The 22566-nt window shown below is 42.0% G+C and overlaps 1 protein-coding gene across 1 annotated transcript; it reads left to right on the top strand.

Moving 5' to 3' along the window:
- The first annotated feature begins 6505 nt into the window (after positions 1–6505).
- On the top strand, positions 6506–9020 carry LOC135884754 (C2 calcium-dependent domain-containing protein 4C-like). The gene is made up of 2 exons (XM_065412294.1): positions 6506–6685; positions 7203–9020. The coding sequence occupies exon 2, from the start codon at positions 7280–7282 to the stop codon at positions 8558–8560; it is 1281 nt and encodes a 426-aa protein (XP_065268366.1). The 5' UTR covers positions 6506–6685; positions 7203–7279; the 3' UTR covers positions 8561–9020.
- Positions 9021–22566: the final 13546 nt, after the last annotated feature.

Below are 22566 nucleotides of genomic sequence, written 5' to 3'. Positions count from 1 at the left end.
GTTACTACATGTATATCCTCCCTTAAGTACAAAAAGGGCACGGTCCTGTCCATCCACAATGCTTGTGAGATAGTTAGCTCCACTAGGAGGCTGTGATGATCAGAAATGTTTCAACTTGGGAAGCAAGCACCAGGACTCTAGCTGCCACATGTAATTTATGGCACTGGATAAAGGGAAAAGCACCTTACCTTTTCCTCTCAACCTCATATATCCTGCACAGGACAAGTCAACATCTGCCCTTTTATTTTCACTGGTTAATTTACAAATACTTAAGCAGATGACAACCATCTTTCATCTTGACCTATATATGTTCCTTTTACAGCCACTGGACTGAGCATATATTGACTCCTGCTATGTGACAGGAATAAATGAAGTCTATTTTCTAAACCATTTCTTCTGTACCAGACCTTTTCTTATATGTTTGTGTAGCTTCTAAAAGTGTACCAGGTCAAAATATATGAATAGCCCCTGGTGGCATGTGACCTGTTAGAGATGAGTAAGAGGTGACCATCCCACTTCCAGATTTTTCTGCAAGTCAGTATTATTGTAGGGAAACTAGAGGGTAAAGTACTGTTACATGTGACATATCCACAGGTACTGAGATCAATAGTGTACTCCCAGGGCCGGCTCCAGGGTTTTGGCCGCCCCAAGCAGCCAAAAAAAAAAAAAAAAAAAAAGCCGCAATCGCGATCTACAGCGGCAATTCGGCGGGAGGTCCTTCGCTCCGAGCCGGAGTGAGGGACCGTCCGCCGAATTGCCACCGAATAGCTGGACGTGCCGCCCCTCTCCGGAGTGGCCGCCCCAAGCACCTACTTGACAAGCTGGTGCCTGGAGCCAGCCCCTGTGTACTCCAGCGTGAACATCACTGGGACTAAAACCAGTTATGCCAAGTCATTCCAAAATTTTAAGAGTACTGTGATCCATGGAGGAACAGCACTTGGAAAGCCACACATTCTCTTTACAAGAAGCCAGCTCTCAGAAAAGACGAGTATTAGCAATATGTTGTGTTGCAGCACAAAGGTGAATACCAGCTGGCAAAATCTGGACCTGTAGCCTTAATTATTATAACATCATCTGATACTATTGTGATGAGGAATTTACACCACAGGTTTATCAGTAGATTGTTGGCATAAAAATGTCCAAATTATTTATTAGGGTATGAGGAATGCTTCAGAGGAGGGTTGTTTGGTTGCTTGGTTTGTTTTGTTTTAGTTCATTGGTTAACAGCTTTATTTAAAATCTCAAAAGACAACTAAGGTTAAGATTAGGGGGTTTCAGAGTGGCAGCCGTGTTAGTCTGTATTAGCAAAAAGAACAAGGAGTACTTGTGGCACTTTAGAGACTAACAAATTTATTTGGGCATAAGCTTTCGTGGGCAAAAACCCACTTCATCGGATGCATGCAGTGGAAAATACAGTAGGAAGATATATATACACACAGAGAACATGAAAAAATGGGTGTTGCCATACCAACTATAATGAGACTAATCAATTAAGGTGGGCTGTTATCAGCAGGAGAAAAAAAAACTTTTGTAGTGATAATCAGGATGGCCCATTTCCAACAGTTGACAAGAAGGTGTGAGTAGCAGTATTGCTGTGTGACTCCACAGTACAGCACCACTGGAAGATTTGCATTGATGCAATTGTTAGCTGGTGAACAATGCCTGTGCTGCTGTTGATTTCTAATGATTGAAATAGTCTTCTGCCCCAATAATTGGGAACAATATGGTAGGGAGAGATGGGGCATTAAGGAAGGACTATTATTGTTTTAAGTTGAAGTCACAATGAGAAGTAATCTGATTTCCTTCTTTACTCCTAGACTGACTTGGAAGGTTGAGTCACTGTTCTAGAAACTGGCCAAAGAAAAACAAATGACAGTGTCAGAGCTGCAGAGCCACGTGGCATTGCTGCAGCAGAAAGAGATATGCAGCTTAAATTAGATGGCACAGATCAGGGAAAAAGAATGTTAGTGTGATGGGTTCGGTCGCAGAGAGCCCCTTGGGACTGTCACCTGACTTGCTGGAATTACCTCTGAGCCCGTTTTCCCTGCCAGCTTGGGACTCCAGAACCCTGCCTTGTTGAGCCAGACACGCTAGCCTGCTGCAACACAGACCCATGTCTGGTCTATGCCCCCAAAGCTGCAGACTTTAACCAAAAACTGCTCAGCCGGTCACCTATCTCCAGCACCCAGTTCCCAATCGGATCCAAACCCCAAATAAATCCGTTTTACTCCGCATAAAGTTTATAGACGGTAAACTCATAAATTATCTACCCTCTATAACACTGATAGAGAGATATGCACAGCTGTTTGCTCCCCCAGGCATTAATCACTTACTCCAGGTTCATTAATAAACAAAAGTGATTTTATTAAGACTAAAAAGTAGGATTACGTGGTTTCAAGTAATATCAGACAGTGAAATGAGTTGTACATTTTTTTTTTTTACCTTGGACAGTAATACAGGCCTTTGCACAACGGTGCTTGTCCATAGGCACTCCTGACTGATGCACCCACATATTGACTTATTGGGGCAGGTAAGGGTCAAACTGAATACTAAAATGCTTGTTTCCAACATAGCAAGGCCTCTGTACACAGAGACGACTCATTCTTACCTTTAAATCTGTGTTTTTACTTCCCAGGATTTTGGCAATAATTCTGGGCATGATATTATTTCCAAGATTTTGGAGAGGGCTCTTCTGCAACTCCATCTGTGATTGTCAAAAGAAAAGAAGTAATCAGAAGAGACCATTTTGCCAGCTGCTCTGCAGCAGTGCTGTTAGAGTCAAGTAGGAATCTTACTACTCACTGGTGTTCTTAACTGGACATAGGCTCAAACCAGAGCTCCAGGCCTTACCACCAATAGCTATTGGGTAATTCATACCTAGAACTTAACTTTGTGGTTGAAGCCCTTTTCTCTTAGAAACCAGGGGATATTCTGATGAGCTGATTTCCTATGAACACTCGCCTTTGTGAAGCATCACTGCATGCTGGACCCAAGCTGGCGACTGATCAGAGTGTGTTAATACAGAATACTGGATTCATCACTTGAAAGTCATCAGGGAACATTTGTACAGTTGCACTGCTGAGAATGTCGCCCATACTATGTTGGTAACTAACACAAAGTATTAAAAGTGAACAGAAAGAGAAAATAGGGAGGGACATAAGAGAACCTTTTAAGGGCATTCACCTGGATAGAATAATTACAATTTTGTCCAGTGGAGAATGTGAAATGGGTAATTAGAGATCTAAGCAGCAAAACACTTGGAGCATGGAGGCTTAAATCCTTTGAGAAGGATTAATAGGAACATTATATCTTGTGGTTTATCTTGTTAAACGTGACTGCTAAACAGAGCAAATCCAGAACTGATGAAAGGCCGTTTGATTTAGCTACTGAAAGATCATCAAATACTTTCAATTATGCCGCTTCAGAAGAACAGACAATTCTAAACCCTCTTTGAAAAGGGTGTTTCAAAAACATGATCTTGAAGATATGGCACAAACTGAACCATGGTGACATGCTCCAGGTGTTTGAGGTATGAATTAACATAATGGAGTCAACTGGAAATTAGTCAGTATTTGAGAACAAAGTGATTTTGATAGTTCAGGGATAACCATAGCCTGTAAAAACAGATAGAAAATCCTCAGAAGCTGGTGAAGAATTAATAATGACTGTTATGGGTCCTGAAGGAGCAAGTCATAGAGAAAGTCTAAGAAGATAGAATCAGAGACAACTGTGTTGAGCATTGTGTCCATAATGAATGCGTCAGTCATAAGAGAATTAGAATGTGAGAATTAATTTTAAGCAGACAGTAAAATGTACAGTCATCTACATCTGTTAGCCCAAGTCCAGACTCTACCTCTCATGACAAAATTTTCACTTGTAATCACTTGGATGATGGACCAGTCATCTATGGACATGAACACCATTGTGACCAGTATGTCCTAGATCAGGCTTTGTAGGTGCTTCAAAAATGAGAGGGACTGATAGGGCTGTGTTTTGCGGCCAAGCATTAATTGAATAAGGAGAGCTACTGAATGGGCACATTCAGCGCAGGTTCAGGAGTCTGGGTTTCCTTTAGCTTTTGGCAATACTTTCTTTCTTGAAGGATCACGGATTTGTCAGTGGCTAAAATTTACTATAGAGACAGTTAAAGGCCTTTAAGTAAAAGAATAAAGATAAAAGCAGGATATGGCACAATTACAGCCTCCACTCTTGACTAGCAGAGTAAATGAATTATCAGCTGAACTTCAGTCCTTCTAAGTAGCCCAACAAAGGATGGCAAGATTCCATATGTCCCACGCATCACCCAAGCTAAAGTGAAAAGGTGAATGATTTCTGTCTCTTCACAAAAGATCCTCCTTACTCAAGGCATTGATCAACTAGACAGTATCGCTATGGGGCAAGAAAGTTGTTCGCCTAAAAAAAAAAAAAAAAAAAAAAAGAGCCACAACATTTTGGCAACTTTGCTCTAACTTACTCTGAACCACACTCTTCCATGAAAGGTCCCTCTATTTTCCAAGGCTGACTAGATTATGGGCAGTTGCCATATGGGGTACCATACTTGCTTATGGGTCATGCCAAATGCCAATTCCAGATGGTCCAACAGCTCCACCACCTTATCTATGTGCTTCATAGCACAGTGCCCCTTTCTGATAGCGTAAGGCAGATTATTCAGGAGTGGCTAAAAACTCCCCAGATAAATCCTAAGAAGCAGGCATTATTTCAGAGAGCTAAGGCACTCTAGTGTTTTCTGAGATTATCTCTTGGCAATGAATACCTGGCATGGCCATGGATACACATTACATAACTAAGCAGATATTAAGATTGATTCTCTTGTCACTTATGTTGGTGTAAAACAGCAGTAACTCCATTACAATCAGTGACTCCCGTATGTAAAATCAGTAAGAGAGAAGAATCATGCTCGGGTCAGGGAGTTTTACAGCAAGCATCCCAGCACCTTATGGTTCAGACCTTCTAGTGCTCATCATCAAGTCTGGAACTAAAGCAGACACTGACCATAGACTAATAGAAGATTAGGGTTGGAAGAGATCTCAGGAGGTCATCTAGTCCAACCCCCTGCTGAAAGCAGGACCAACCTCAACTGACTGGGAATATTGGATCAGAAGAGACTAAGCCCACTGAGTAACTTTCACTGAACTTCCCATATCCATGGCAAATCCTATTTTGTGGGTTTCTGAAGGCTCCAGCAGCACCTGAACTGTGCAGCATGTTCAGGGTTTCCGACAGCACTAACATTTCAATAGCCTTATGTACCACAAGCTAATGTCAGACACCTTTCTCACTGCATGGGGAATCCTCATTCAGATTCTGATGCCTATCACTTTTGGGTTCAGGCAGAAGTACGGCCAATGATATCACAAGTACTTTTGGGAAGTATACCGTGGCCTAATTCAGGGGGATATCAGTTTTTCATAAGGCATACTATATTTTAGAGTGATTGCCTTGTTGACACTGGGGCGCGTTAGCTATCTGGAATAATGCCTGCTGCTTAGGATTTATCTGGGGAGTTTTTAGCCACTCCTGAATAATCTGCCTTACGCTATCAGAAAGGGGCACTGTGCTATGAAGCACATAGATAAGGTGGTGGAGCTGTTGGACCATCTGGAATCGGCATTTGGCATGACCCATAAGCAAGTATGGTACCCCATATGGCAACTGCCCCATACTCTAATCAGCCTTGGAAATTAGAGAGACCTTTCATAGAAGAGTGTGGTTCAGAATAAACTGGAGCAAAGTTGCCAAAACATTCCACTGCAAATGTCCCTTGCACTGCAATCCCAACACTCCTTTTGGCAATTGCTGCCTGTGCCTATGCTGACCAGCAGTTACTTAGATAGAAAATATTAGAATGGTATTAAGTGGGTTTTCTTTAAGTGGTTTTGAATTCAAATTAGCAGCTGGATACTAAGTGGAAAACACAAATATGACCAGCCATCTCTCCTTACACAATTTGGAAACTACTGGGCTAAATTCTGGATCTCTGGGGTGGCTATTAGTGTAATTTCTGTTTATATGTAGTTAATAGGTAGGTTTTTTGCACTGGCAACTGCAATGAAATTCTGTGCTCTATTGCAATTTAGCCTTCCCTCTGATACTAGTTCCATCAGTACCCGTCATCTTGCCATTTCTCTCCTCTTACTTTCCCTAGGCACTTAGATCATCTAATTACCATTCTTTGCAGGAAGCATCATCGTTACTACATCCACTCCTTTTTACCATTTTTCCTTTTATATTTGCTGTAGACACAGTCATACTGTCTTTTTTAAAAATGCAAGCAAATAAAAACAAATCTAAAGAAGTTACACAGGAGGGGGTGTGCACAGGCTCTGAATGAGGTTCTTATATTGTGTAGCTGCAGCAGTAGATAAACTGACCTGCATGTAAACTCACTGGAAGCCCGTCTGAGGGTGGGGCTTGCAGGTTGTTGCTGTAGCAGATAACACGTCATCCTGAGAGTGGCAACTGAGGATGTGTGCTGCCTGAAAGAGAGCAGGTCTCCACTGGTGATGGTCTACTGTCTGATTTGCTGACCGCTTCTGTCAGCCTTTATAAAGCAGAACTAGTTGTCTAGCTGAACTGCAGCAGAACTACAATTTTAACATCCACTGCAGTGTCCCATCTAAGTGGCTATAGCAGAGACTGTCTCACTGCATTGCAAGAATTAGAGGTAGGTACTCCTTAAATTGTACAACATGCACCCATTCTAACAGCATGTCAAAAATATCATTAGACTAGTATGCTTTAAGATTCAAGTTACATGTATTGCAAGTCAAGTGGGGTGTTTACTTCTTCTTATAAATTAAAAAGCCAAAAGCTTTTAAGTGTTGGTATTTGTTAAACGCCATTTAGCAGCAGCCAAGTGATTGGTGCCCATTTTGGACAAAGAAGAGTCCTTCAACCAAGTTCGTGGTTTAGGAAAACTGACCTAAACTCCTAGAGGCACCTGTCATGTCTCACCACTACAGAGGAAGGCTCCCTCATTAATTCTTGACATTTGTGATTTTGCTTCAATTCATTTAAAATCGCGCTCAGGTTTTTTTTTAAGTCTCCTTCCCTAACTATGAAGTCTGTAGCTGGTTCCTCCTGATGCAGTGTTTAATTCTGCCTCCCTCTGGACCATTAGTGGCTGCTGGATTTTATGAAAAGCAGCGAGTGATCCTCATCTTACTTTTCCTGTGTTGCAGGTTCCAGTGACCAGCCTTTCCCCTAGGACAGATCTCTCCTCCTGTACGATAGCTGTGTGGTTCACAAACTGTTACTGATGTTGTGCCTGGAGAAACTCAACAAGGATTCAGAGCCAATCGTGTTGGGAAAAGAAGGAGTTTGGTGCTGGAATAGAGCCCGGAAGGCAATGGTTGCTTCTCCCAACATCTTAACCCCAGACAGGATTCCAGAATTCTGCATCCCACCCAGATTGATTAGCTCCCACTCTGCAAGGGATCCCAGTTCCCGCATCCAGTCCTATGCAGAGACCAACCTGTACCCTCATTGTGAACCTGTTCACAACCCCAGCACACAGCTGCCACATATCCTCTCAACTGAAATTGCTAATAGCTTCATTTCAATGGAAGAAAGCACCAACTCAGACCCACAGTCACAGGCAGCACTTTCCCTGCTCCATTTCCCCAAGGTGCAGACCTCCTATGGATTCTGCACTTTGCTGGAGAGTCCCCATACCCGAAGAAAGGAGAGTATTTTCCACAGTGACCCATGCAGCTGTTCTATGTCCTGTCTACTGTTGCTTCCAAGTTCCAGAATCTGCTGCAAAGGAGTAGATTCCAGCATCATCAGCTCTACCGCCACCAGACTCCCTTCTAGGCATCCACACTTGCCAAGACAAGACACTTGTGACTGTGATACTGCTTCCTCCACTGACTCTTCCCCTTTCACCTCCTCACTTCTCAAAAGATTCCTTCCCAGATCCTGCTCTTTATTTACAATCCAGAGCCCAGAGGGACTGCTCTGCAGGGCTTTAAAGGCAGAAAGCAAATCCAGAATGCTAAGGGAGAACTTATCCACAGATGAAGACAGCTCCACAGACGACAGCCCCAATCCCAATAGACGGTCTTTGGCAAGTTTATGCGAGTGCTCAAGCACACAAAGCTCTTCTGGGTCACAGTCACCCATCTTTCCCCAGGATTTTACTAATGGCAGAGAGAGACTTAGAAATGTGTGTACAGTGTTTCTTGATAGAAGAGGAATCTTGAGACTGTCCTCTGACTACTGTCCTGAAAGCAGAAGGCTTAGACTCTGTCTGATAAGTGCTGAAGGCTTATATGATGTATTTATGGAACCTAAAAGGATTAACTGTTGCATCACCGTCTCTCTTGTGCCAGGGAAAGTTCAGAAACAAAGAAGCACTGTTATAAAGAGAAGCAGAAATCCCATCTTTAATGAGGACTTCTTCTTTGATAGTATTTCTAAGGATGATCTTCACAGACGATCAATCAAGATAAAAGCTGTGAATAAAGCATCTACTATGAAGAGAGATTATATTTTAGGTAAAATTGAACTTTGCTTATTGAATATGGTGCCTATCTGAGGGGCACAGGAAAGCAATATAAGTCTAGTCTATTTTGAGCTAGGTAAATTTACTTTTGAATAAGATGTGTATTTTATGTGGCTATGTTACTTTCCCTTCTTATGTTATCTCTTTCTATTTTACAATTAATTGATGTTATTGTTAAATCATAATTGGCAAGCAAAGTTTTATTTTCAAGTACATCATGTGTAAGTGGCTGATATTAAGCAAGGGTTTTTTTTCCACGTATCAGTATTTAAGTTCTACTATAGACGGGACCTAAAGGATCTCTTTACCTTAATTTAAAGCAATTGCAGGATCCTTTGAAATCCCCACTGCCGTGCACTAAGTTTACAGGCCTAACAGAAAACTGGAGTTTTTGTTATCATGTCAGACCACTGGCTTGCTACCCTTGCAGCTGATATGGAAGTTAGTTGCATGTATTTGCCAACCCTGCATTTCAACAGAGGAAAGAAACTTCCTATTTAAAAAGCAATACATTAGTTCACAATTAGGTAAGAGGTACTAAGTGTTGGACATGACTTTAGATATAGTTTGGGAGTTTGCAGCAATAGAGATTTACATGTGTGAATTAGAGGCAATTTATCATACACATGTCAATGACAACTTAATCTATATTCATCTGCCCAAGAGATGTCATATGTTTGAAAGATGCTAACTTGGCTCAGGAAAATTCTTTAAGTGCCAGGTTATAGAATGAGCATGTTGTTAATCTATAACATTACTTACAACAATGTTTCACTGCTGCCGCATGAGTATATATACACATCAATTAATACTTGCAGTTACCACAACAGGGTCCTAGCTATTAATAATTTAAATGCACCAAGGAGACATTTCATATGATGTATTCATTCGATACTAAAAGGGATGGCACTTTATTTAACTTAAGGGGAATATTTTACAGGTTTATTTTTTTGCTATCATTTAACCAAGAAAAACTATTTTAATACAGTATGTTCAATGTGGTTGCATGTGTGCCTCATTTTCATGAAGAAATATTTAATTTTTCTTTACCTAGATTTATTTGTAACTGACAGGGAATTTTGACAGTGTAAGGACTGCTTGACTGGCCAACATTATAAGCAAAATGTTTACAGACGGTCTGTAGTACATTGTTAATTGTAAATTAAGGCAGAGAACATTTGTGGCACAACTTAATTGCTGTTAACTAGGAAATTGCACCATTGGTGAATTGGTGTATTGACAGTTTTTTAATAACTCCAAAAATCCCACTTTCTTACTTTAAAGTTCATGCTCACATGATCAAGTGTTTAATGCCACCCTGGTTGTACTTAAGATTTATTTGAATACGATACTACCAAGCCTTCAGGGCTTCCAGAAAAGGTAATTCCTTCTACCCCAGTAGTTTGGGTATGGGCTCTAGGGCTCTAGGATCATAGGTTTTATCTATCAGAATGGGAAAGTGGTCTATTAACTTAATTAGCATGCTTCCAGCAGCATTCTAAGCCTCTTGTTGGAGAAGGCACATAAAACCCTAACACCTGGACACTTGTTCTCTAGTGCATTTAGGGGAAAAGGGCTTTCAATGACAACCTGGTGGTACTGAGCTCCTGCCCTGAAGAATGATTTGATTACCTCACCTGATGTTTAAGCTTTGTAAATGGCTCCATCCTAGCTCCCATGAGCCTGAGCCTGATCCACCCTGTGTGGCAGTACACGAAAGTGTGTTCGCATTGGTGGTCTTGACAGCCAGAACAGAAACCACAAAAGCTCTTGCCATTGCATGTATGAGAACCACCTCAGTAATTAACACCTAGTGGGTTCCCTCAAGATTGACTCTTACCATACAGGGGTTAAAAATGAAAGCAACCACCTTTACACAGAGTCTGGCCAAGATATAAGATAGGTAAAAATGAGGGTAATTTACTTCAGACATCTTGCCCTTACTGTTAGATAGATAGTGAATAGGTTAGGGCTATAACACAATTAGCCATTCCAATAATTAACTACTTACAGTGAATCCTTCTGGCCCATACCAGATTTAATCCAAGTATCTCTTCATTTTCCCATCAGAAGCACACCCTTTGGTTACAAGTTCTTCCCCAAACTAGGATCCCAAAGACTATAAGCGTTGTCTGTGGTGCATGTCTCCGATTTGACCTTCAGACTCTCCCCACAATTTGTTGTCTCTCCTTTTGAGCTAGCAACTGCTGTGGTGCCTAGGCTGAGCTTTCCAGCAAGATCTTCCATACTTATCCCACATCATTTTTCACTTAACAGGCTGCTTATATACCTCTAACTGGGTACTTGCCTTTCCTTCCCTTTCACAGGGTTGGTATGCACACCCTCCTTCTCTCTCCTCTGGGCCAAACAGCTGCCTCTCTCACTCTGCCTCTTTTTGCTCACCCAAAATAGCTCTGCACTAATTCATTCCCAAAGCAATCTAACTGGCCAGGAAGAACAGAGGAAGTTGTCTATCATGTTATCCTCTGATCAGTTCCAAAACTGCAGCTATTCAGCCCCCTGCTGGAAACATAATAATGGTCCTTTCAGTGGTGTACAGGAGTATGCAGTACAAGTGATTTTTCTTAGGAGTTTTTATGAGTTAGCTTTTTGTCTTCCTGTTTCCTTTTCTAGCTGCAAATAACTAAGAGATTTCCATCCTATAATTAAAAGGGAAAATGCTGCTCTTGTATGTAATTGATAGTTTTATTCTTATTTTCTTCTGTTCTCCACCATGATAGACTCCCACAGGGAGAGAGAAACATCAAATCCATGCTCTATCAAGGAGATCTCAGAGCAGACTTAGTTTTGTTCTAGAATTTCTTCATTCCCTCCCATTCAGCCTTGGAGATACACAAACTTACAATAAAAAGCAGTGGTTCTCAGCATTATCATACCTTCCTACTCACTGCTTTCACGACCACGCATTTCAAACATTCCAGCTAGGCAGAACATTAGTATCTTATCTTCAAACCCTAGAAACATATGTGGATAAACAATGTGTGCTGTTGAGTTATGAAGATAACATAGTTATGTTCTGCCTAGATGGAATGTTCAAAGTATATGGTAGTAAGAGATATGAGTGGGCGAAGTTAGGCACTGTGCCAATGAGGCTGGAGAAAGTGGCTAGTCCAGAGCATGAGACAAAAGAATACTTTCCTTCAGCCCAAATTCACCATCTTTGTTCGTCAGTACTTATGGCTATATTATGACACAAACTGGTTACTGAACACAGCTTAAGGGGATGTGTTATGTTGCCTTGCTTCTTTGACATAGTAACTACATGCCACAAAATATTAGTTATCAGAAAGCAAGCTGCTAACACTTTTGCAAATAAGCCACTGCACCCACAAAGAACAGAAGCTTGCTGAGATTCATCTGAAAATCAATCCCTAAATGCATATTATATATGTGAAAACATATAGATGAACAGGGTGAGAAAAAAATCTGCACAAAAGTAAAGGCAGATATTTATCTTCATTTCACTAATTCCAGGTCCTCAGCAATATCACATATTTTGACTCAAATGTTATTTCATCTTCCACTCTCAAATTGTTCTGTTTTGCTTTTGGCTTTATTTTATGAATCATTTGATTCCAATCAAGGAAAGTTCATATTTCCATTATATTGCATTCTACAGTTTCAAGAGGAGAGAAAAAGATACATGTTAAGTCAAAGGCCCTGGTGGCAAAAAGAGTAAACAGTGTTGTGAGTTTGTTTGGACCCTGCCACATCCCGAAACACCACATACAAAAAATTATTCAGTGGTGATCTGTGTGTTTAGTAATTTTAATATATAGCCCACCTGAGAGCAACAGCAAGCATCAGTGTACCCCACAACTTGATCTGAGTTTACAAACCAAAAGAAGCTTTGATATCTTCTGTAACCAAAGCTATTCAATGTCTTGAAAATATCTATTGAAAAAGATGTACAGTGAAAGAAACAAGACACCTGTAAATTCCTTCACTGTTACCTGCACTTTATTACAGGAATTGAATAGGCTTTTTATGTAAAAAAAAAAAAAAAAACAAGCAAAGCTAAGGTATGTATTTAAAGATCTCACCATCTTCCTTTTGATCACCCTTTAAGTCAATACCTGGAGTAAGCCTGCAGCTGCATTGGGTAATGTGAGTTTACCATCCCAGGTCTTACATGGAATATCCCTCACCCACTTGTCGAACAAAAGTTCCAGTAGTTTGAAGGTGTAATCCATAATAGCCCAGGACATTCCTTCCTGAGCTCGATTAAAAGGTTCTCACGGTAACAGCTACTGCTTTTATTTATTTTTCCAACTCACAATCAGCCAAGATTGTTTCCATTCATGTGATAATAGGTCTCCAAGTTGCCCTTCAAAGTTTATCCTATTTCAAAGTTTATCATATTTCAGTTTCCACAAGGGAAAAATAATGTTATCACTGAACCTGTTGTAGCTCTGACGCTGATCCTGGGTATAGGTCTTACCAGGATTCTCGAGGAGGGGGAAGGTAACCTGTTGTGTGAACATAAGCAACAGTTATCCCGCAAGTAAGGTATTAGAACATTAGAGCTAGGCATCATCTAACACCACCTTTGCTTTCGCTGAATACTTCAGTGCTGACCTGAAACATCTGCATTCAAATCATTTACTTTTATATCCACTGAGAACAATTTCTAGGATTGAGCACTTCAAGTGAAAAATCCATGTATGATAACTTTCACTCTCCAGGCCTGATCCTTCCCTCATATCTCTGTTACTTAACCTTCTTCTACTTGCCTTTGGAATTCAGTTATCTGTAGAACACCATTCCAGGTTTCATCCAGAGATGATTAGAACCCCCTAAAAGCATGTGTTTGACAGAAATATTGACATAGCTTTAGTGTAATCTAGTCAAGGTTTTATGGAGTTTGGAAATGTTAATAGTTATAGTTAGCTCAAATTGTTTCATTTTACTTGAACAATAATTTTGACACTCAGATTATACCCAACCCCACCAAAAAAATCCAATGAGTTTAACTTCAGTTCTACAGTACAACTTTGCTGATTTATAAAGTGTCCAATGAGTTTAATAGGTCGTGGGCTAACCAAATCTTTTTTTCTGGGATGGAAAGGCATCCCCTTCACTGAAACACCACAAATAAAGAACAGGGTTCAACAACTGGGGCAAGGCTTTTAATTTTGCCCTGAGATGCAAAAATCAATTCTCATTTTACCCTATATGTCATGGAGGTGAACGTTTTCCTCTCAGGTCTACATGGCAGTTAGGGACCCTGTATTCTTCCAAAGCCATCACTTCTTTTATGCCAGAGTTGAAATAGTCATCTCATCCTCTGGACTTTTGGACCTACATTTTCAAATGTGTTAAATGACCTTCAAAGGGGCCTGGTTTTCAGAAAGTGCTAAGCATTGACCCTCTGAAAGTCTGACCGCTTTTACAGGTTTCATGTTGTACAGCCGGAAAGAGAGGCACCTTTGGCTATTTTCGGCTTGCAGGTGGTGAGGCAGAGCCATGAAACCCAGGACTGCTTAAAAAATTTGGATCCCAGCCCTGAAGAAGAGCTCAGTGTGGCTCAAAAGTTCATCTATCTCACCAACAGAAGTTGGTCCAATAAAAGATATTACCTCACCCACCTTGTCTCTCTAATGTCCTGCGACTGACATGGCTATACTACACTGCTTACTAAAAATTGGGGGATAGATGCAAATCCTCTATTCTTTGGAGCATGTTACTGTAGCGGAGGACAGGAACACTAGATAAATAGAAATAATTACACTTTTGTCCCTACCTACAAAGCTCCCATGGGAAGTTGCCAGATACCACATGCAATGCACTGACAGTACAACTTCTAGGGCTTACCTGTATTATTTCCCCCTACAACTTCTGGAGTTTCACATTTCTCTGCAGATACGTTGTTAAACAACTTGTCACCTTTTAATATAGAAGCTGTTTTGATGACAACACCTTGCCCTGGTCTGTTGTTGCAATGTGACCAAACCATGGGCTTGTTCAATGTGACTGGAATAGGAATGCTGCTTCTTTGACCAGAAATCTTTATTGTGAACATTCCACGCGGAAAGGACAGCCATACATTATGGACTGAACCGTTACAAGACCTAAACCTTACATGAAGAAGTTGATGTTTACACTTTTGCTCTGCACATTTATTGAAAATATTTATCTTGTTCTCACTGCATTTTATTGTCACAATGCTTGAAGCTAACTATAGGGGGCCTATAAAAGCGGCCACCCAGCCAGGCAGCGGCACAGCTGCAAGCAGCGGCACAGGAGCCAGCAAACAGGGCTGCTAACAGGGGAGTTTGAGTGGGAGTTTACGGGGGGAGCTGGAAGGGGAGGGTGTGGTGTCCCGTGTGCTGTGTTCCCCCAAGTGCAGTGAGCAGAGACTACAGCAGCCATGAGCCAAGCAGCGGGGGACACAATGCAAATGATTGCATGTGGCAGCTGCGGTATGTACATGGTCCTAGCAGGGGTGCCTGACCAGAGGTATGTCTGCATGAAATGCCGCCTAATAGAACTGCTGGAAGAAAAGATCCGAGGTTTGGAGATGCAGGTAGATACCCTGGTAGAGTTTAGAAGGGGGTTTGAGCAGCTAATGGAGCAAAAGCAAGGAGTGGCTGAAGGGGAATGCTCAGGGGTACAGGTGGAAGCAGGGGCTAAGGTCTGTGAGGGGGAAATGTCAGGGGGAGAACAAGGGCAGTGGAAGCATGTGACCGTGAGAAGCAGGCCAAGGAAAAGGAGGGCCAGTGAAGGAGAAATAGAGCTCAGGAACAGGTTTGGGTGTTTGGATAAGGAGGAAGGGGTGCAGCAGGTGGTAACTGAAGGGGGAAGGGTGAGGAAGAAGAGAAGAGCGGCTAGTCCCATAGAAAGAGGGGAGGAGTTGATGGAGACAGCACCAAATCTGGGCCCCGGGAGGATACAGGATGGCATAAGGGGGACTATAAGGGAAAATAGGAACGGACAGGGGTTGCGACTAGAGGGAACAGGGGATAGATTAGTAGATCGCACTGTCACCAGGCAAAGGCAGGTTTATGTGATTGGGGACTCCTTAATGAGGAGGTTAGACAGGCCTGTGACCAGGGCAGACCCAGAGAACAGAAGGGTGTGCTGTCTACCGGGCGCTAAGATACGGGATGTGGACCTGCGGTTGAAAAGGATCCTAAAAGGAGCAGGTAAGAACCCCTTGATCATCCTTCACGTAGGAACGAATGACACGGCTAGGTTCTCGCTAGAGAGAATCAAGGGAGATTATGCCAGGCTGGGGAAGACGCTTAAGGAAATCGAGGCTCAGATCATTTTCAGTGGGATTCTGCCTGTTCCTAGAGAAGGGCAGCAGAGGGCTGACAGGATTGTGATGATAAATAGTTGGCTAAGGGAGTGGTGCTATAAGGAGGGCTTTGGGATGTATGGCCACTGGGAGGCTTTCGGGGACAGACAACTGTTCTCACGGGATGGACTTCACCTAAGTAGGGAAGGAAATAGACTTCTGGGAGGGAGGCTGGCTCATCTCATCAAAAGAGCTTTAAACTAGGAATTCGGGGGAGACGGTTGGGAGATGTCCAGTTAATCTCCATGCCAGATTACAACATTGAGAAGGAGGGTGACAAGACAAGAACTGATATAGCCGGCGGGAAGAGATTGGACATAAGGAAGACGGGGGGGGATGGATACTAGACTAATAGGTCATATTGGCGGTACGGTGTCCGTACCAAATTGGATAACTAATGTGAGGGAGGCTAAACGGCATAAATTAAGATGTTTATACACCAATGCGAGAAGCCTAGGTAACAAAATGGAGGAATTGGAGCTCCTGGTCCGAGAAATGAGACCAGATATCGTAGGAATAACCAAAACGTGGTGGAACGGTAGTCATGACTGGAGTACAGATATGGAAGGGTATGTGCTGTTTAGGAACGACCGGAACAAAGGTAAAGGTGGGGGAGTAGCATTGTATGTCAATAATGAGGTAAACTGTAAAGAAATAATAAGTGATGGAATGGATAAGACGGAGTCTGTCTGGGCAATACTCACTTTGGGTAAAAAAACGACTAGAGCCTCCCCGGGGATAGTGCTTGGGGTGTGCTATAGACCGCCGGGATCTACCCTGGATATGGACAGAGAACTCTTTAATGTTTTTAGGGAAGTAAATACTAATAGGAACTGTGTAATCATGGGAGACTAACTTCCCGGATATAGATTGGGGAACAAATGCTAGTAACAATAATAGGGCTCAGATTTTCCTAGACGTGATAGCTGATGAATTCCTTCATCAAGTAGTTGCTGAACCAACGAGGGGGGATGCCATTTTAGATTTGGTTTTGGTGAGTAGTGAGGACCTCGTTGAGGAAATGGTTGTAGGGGACAACCTTGGCTCGAGTGATCATGAGTTAATTCGGTTTAAACTAAATGGAAGGATTAACAGAATTAAATCGGAGACTAGGGTTTACGATTTCAAAAGGGCTAACTTTAATAAATTAAGGCGACTAATTAGGGAAGTGGATTGGACTAACATATTTATGGATCTAAAGGCGGAAGGCGCCTGGGATTATTTCAAGTTGAAGTTGCAGGAGCTGTCGGAGGCCTGTATCCCGAGAAAGGGAAAACGGATCATAGGCAGGAGATTTAGACCGAGCTGGATGAACGAGCGTCTCAGAGGGGTGATTAAGAAAAAACAGAAAGCGTACAAAGAGTGGAAGAGGGGAGGGATCAGCAAAGAAACCTACCTTATTGAGGTCAGAGCATGTAGAGATGGAGTGAAAAAGGCCAAAAGCCGTGTAGAGTTGGACCTTGCGAGGGGAATTAAAACCAATAGTAAGAGGTTTTATAGCCATATAAATAGGAAGAAAACAAAGAAAGAAGAAGTGGGACCGCTGAAGACTGTAGATGGAGTGGAGATTAAGGATAATCTAGGCATGGCACAATGTCTAAACGAATATTTTGCATCGGTCTTTAATGAGGCTAATGAAGGGTTTAGGAATAGAGGCAGCGTAACGGAGGGGAATAAAGGAGGGGGGGTTGACATTACCGTATCCGAGGTAGAAGCCAAACTCGAACAGCTTAACGGGACTAAATCAGGCGGACCGGATGATCTTCATCCGAGAATATTAAAGGAACTGGCGCGAGAAATTGCAAGCCCGTTAGCGATAATTTTTAATGAATCTGTAAACTCGGGGGTGGTACCGTTGGACTGGAGAATAGCTGATGTGGTTCCTATTTTCAAGAAGGGGAAAAAAAGTGACCCGGGTAACTACAGGCCTGTTAGTTTAACATCTGTAATATGCAAGGTCTTGGAAAAAAATTTGAAGGAGAAAGTAGTTAAGGACCTTGAGGTCAATGGCAATTGGGACAAATTACAACATGGTTTTACGAAAGGCAGATCGTGCCAAACCAACCTGATCTCCTTCTTTGAGAAAGTAACAGATTTTTTAGATAAAGGAAATGCGGTGGATCTAATATACCTCAATTTCAGTAAAGCGTTTGATACGGTACCGCATGAGGAATTATTGGTTAAATTGGAAAAGATGGGGATCAATATGAAAATCCAGAGGTGGATAAAGAACTGGTTAAAGGGGAGACTGCAGCGGGTCGAACTGAAAGGTGAACTGTCAGGTTGGAGGGAGGTTACCAGTGGAGTTCCTCAAGGTTCGGTTTTGGGTCCGATTTTATTTAATCTATTTATTACTGACCTCGGAACTGAATGTAGAAGTGGGCTGATAAAGTTTGCAGATGACATAAAGTTGGGAGGTATTGCCAATTCGGAGAAGGATCGGGATATCCTGCAGGGAGACTTGGATGACCTTGTAAACTGGAGTAATAGTAATAGGATGAAATTTAATAATGAGAAGTGTAAGGTGATGCATTTAGGGATGACTAACAAGAATTTTAGTTATAAGCTGGGGACGCATCGGTTGGAAGTAACGGAGGAGGAGAAGGACCTCGGAGTCCTGGTTGATCGCAGGATGACTATGAGTCGGCAATGTGACGTGGCCGTGAAAAAAGCTAATGCGGTCTTGGGATGCATTAGGCGAGGTATTTCTAGTAGGGATAAGGAGGTGCTGGTTCCGTTATACAAGGCACTGGTGAGACCTCATTTGGAGTACTGTGTGCAGTTCTGGTCTCCCATGTTTAAAAAGGATGAACTCAAACTGGAACAGGTACAGAGAAGGGCCACTAGGATGATCCGAGGAATGGAAAACCTGTCGTATGAAAGGAGACTCGAGGAGCTCGGTTTGTTTACCCTAACCAAAAGGAGGCTGAGGGGGGATATGATTGCTCTCTTTAAATATATCAGAGGGATAAATACCAGGGAGGGAGAGGAATTATTTCAGCTCAGTACTAATGTGGACACGAGAACAAATGAATATAAACTGGCCGTCGGGAAGTTTAGGCTTGAAATTAGACGAAGGTTTCTAACCGTCAGAGGGGTGAAGTTCTGGAACAGCCTTCCGAGGGAAACGGTGGGGGCAAAAGACCTCTCTGGCTTTAAGATTAAGCTTGATAAGTTTATGGAGGGGATGGTTTGATGGGATAACGTGATTTTAGTCAATAAGTCAATAACGTGCCATCGCTGGTAATTAGTATCCATGGTCAATGTGGGTCTGGCTGGAGAATCTTGCCCGCATGCTCGGGGTTCTGCTGATCGCCATATTTGGGGTCGGGAAGGAATTTTCCTCCAGGGTAGATTGGCAGAGGCCCTGGAGGTTTTTCGCCTTCCTCTGCAGCATGGGGCAGGGGTCGCTTGCTGGAGGATTCTCTGCAACTTGAAGTCTTTAAATCATGATTTGGGGACTTCAACAGCTGAGTCAAGGGAGAGAATTATTCCAGGAGTGGGTGGGTCAGCTTTTGTGGCCTGCATCATGCGGGAGGTCAGACTAGATGATCATAATGGTCCCTTCTGACCTTAAAGTCTATGAGTCTATGAGTACATCTGAGTTCTCTGCTGGGAAATCCCCATTTAACTAGCGGTATCACCTTCCCTGTTGCCTTTAGGACAAGAGCGTAAGGAGTCCTTGGTTCTTTTTAGCTGGTAGATCCTCACCTACAATTACTTGAAGGCATTAAGTTACTATAGCAATAGGGGATCAAATACTGTCCTGCCACTCTCTCCACATACAGGTTCTCATTAACTATTGTGGCCTTCAGAGCAATTTCCCTCTCTTTTCTTGAGGATGCCTACAGGTGGCAAGAGAAGGAGAACTACAGCTGTACAGCTTATAGATTCCACAGCCTGCCCAGGTAGCTCCAGTAGTAAGGGGCAGCTGCCTGGTCTAGACTCAGTGGTTTGCAAAGGGTGTTTGTGTACTGACCTATACTCATTGAGCCTGTTCTGCAACTCAGTGCCGTTTGGGTCAATAAAAGACTGGTTTATGTATTTAGGTTTCTGCCATAGGCCTGCCTCTCTCTCAAAACCATCAACCTACTATAGAGTCAAACTGTGTAGCCTGGAAAGGCAGAAGAGTTTGTGGGTAGGGTCTCCATGTGTAGCCCAGTCTCTGACATTAAGTAAGGAAACACTATTTAATGATACTGCATCATGAAAGTAATGACAGAGAAAAACCAAGGATCTTTTAAAAAAAAATGATTGCTCAGTAGAAGGTTGAATTAGGCAGTCGAGAAACTAGGAATGAAGAGCCTCTGGTTCCTGTACAGTCAGTTCTTTATTTCTTACAGCACTGAAGCATATGTACCAAAAGCAAACAGTGCTGCTGTTGCTATGACAAGAAAGTACTCTCTTAAATATTAAAGAGAAACCACACATGAATAAAGGGCTCACATGGTCCACTGCAGGACTCCATACAAGTATCTTTAATAATCTAGGCCATTTAAAATATAGGGTTTTGGATAGCTTTCTTTAGGTTCACTGATAATCCAAGTCCCTGATTCTGTTCTGCCTTCCACTAGCTCATACCCCTGCACCTGAGCAATATCCCTATGCTACGATGAGGCCTATTCATGTAAGTGAGACTGTGCAGTAGTGCAAGGGTTCATCCAGTGGATTCCAATATAGTATCAAGGCCCAAGTGTTCTTTAATATATTTATTACCTAAAGTATTAGTGTGTGGATTTATACCACTACACTTGGAAGGACTGATGTAAAACCTAGTTTAATATAACAGAGGGGAAATTAAGATTCCAAGTCTTTGGACTTCGTTATTGCAGTCTACCACAAACAAAGATTGTCTAGTGATATTTGAGAACTTTTCAGCACTGAGCTGGTGCACTGACTTTGCTGTTTTTAATTGTATCCCCTGCTTTATATAAAGCTTAACAGACACGTTTTGTAGTTGAAATCCCCTTCTCTATCTAAATTTTAATGATGCTACAGGACATCATTTCCGTATGAGAAAGTTATCATTTCACTACTACTTTCATTACCCCTAAATAATTCATTACCTAAACAGGTGGGCCTGGATGACTCAGCATATTGGTAGTGGGCCAGACAAAGGTATGTTACTGGTTTAAATCAAACCTAGGTTAGTAATGGCTAAGTTAGTTAATGCTTGTGTACATGCTATTGTTGTTATGCTTAGCACAAACGTCAAGATCTATTTATGTTATATAAAACTGAATTGCTCTTACCTTAGAGGAGGCTCCTATGGCATAAGGTTGAGGCTGAAGACAGTGTAGGAAATGCATAGTGCTGTTGCCCATGGTGCCCTTGCCTGTGGTCAAATAGCATAAGTCTTCAAGGCTGTCAATCCTACATCTACAACCAGTAATAAATGTAAGATTATGTCAAGGCTGGATATTCTAGTGTTTTGGAGCTGCACCGGTTTATCCCCTTGTGTCCTATTTTCCACACACATTGGCAAATACTCTTATCTAGTGTTCTACCCTTCAGATTTAAGAATTTGTCCCAGTCAGGATTTTGGTTATGACAATAAGGTAGGATTCTTTTGAGCTGGCTGTATGGGGGGTAGCACTAAGTCCTTATTTGTGTTTTTAATGTATCCTTTAACTCTAATCCTCCTCTCTTTCAAACTGTCCAGACTGATGATCTGAGCTGGATTTAAATTAAACAACAGACAGCACATCAAGCAACGAGAACACCACATTACCCCTTGAAGTGAGAAGAGGTTTAAAAAGTATTTAGGATTAATGGCATTAAAACCAACCCATTTCCTTACAGCCATTTATTCCTTTGGTCTTGGTGTATGGCTGTTTGGTGAGCTCAGCTATGCTGGCATACTTCTTCTGAAACTGGTTACAAGCAGCAGGTTGGCCTTGCTGGGAGAATTTAGGAAGAAGTTGTTCTTTCTCCACTAAATTTGCTAGCTCAAATGCATTCCTCAGTATCTTGTCTCTGGGGGAAAAAAACCTAAGAAACTAGAGAGAGAGAGAGAGAGAGACCCACCCACCCTTTAGACTAAAAAAGCCTCAGATGAAATTGAGTCACTGTTTCTGTAAATGAGTCAATGGAACCTCAGCCACTTCCATGGTCGGAGAATTTGGCCCAGGAACTGCATCTGAGCACCAAATTCTGCTCAATTTACACTTACTTGAGTCCATAATAAATTTCTTGAGGCAATGGAGTTACCTGACGACGCTGCTAAGAATGTGACTTTCCTCACCAAAATACCCCACCTGACTAGTGACTAGCCTGCCAGAGCTATCAAAAGTTGAGTTTGAAAAAGGTACCTCTAATTTATATAGCTACGTCACTGGCAATGTAGGTTCTTAAATGTGTATTCTGATACAACAAATTACAACTGATTTCCTATGACGTTTTACAGCAAAAGGACAGAGTCTGTCAGAGCATATATACTTCTTGTGTACTCCCCTCAGTCAACTGCTTTTACCCACAGAGTCAAAATTATGCTGGAAGGAAAATATTGAACAGATGGGCATGTTTACTAGTGATCTGAATTGTGTGCAGAAGCACCACTTGCCACATTTCTGGGAACTGGTGTAGCCAGAGAAGGATAAAAGCTTATTACAATGAATAACTGCATCAGTCAGCACAGTCATAACCAACTTGGTCAGATGATCAGTGGAAAAACAGTCTTTCCTCAAATAAATTTCACTTTTTGCTATTATTGGTAGTA

Source organism: Emys orbicularis, chromosome 10 (assembly GCF_028017835.1).
Source record: "Emys orbicularis isolate rEmyOrb1 chromosome 10, rEmyOrb1.hap1, whole genome shotgun sequence".
Classification (NCBI taxonomy): Eukaryota; Metazoa; Chordata; order Testudines; family Emydidae; genus Emys; species Emys orbicularis.
This window is presented reverse-complemented; position numbering and strand designations above follow the sequence as displayed.

Coding starts and splice junctions, on each gene's coding strand:
- LOC135884754 (XM_065412294.1), top strand. CDS start 7,280: ATGTTGTGCCTGGAGAAACTCAACAAGGATTCAGAGCCAATCGTGTTG.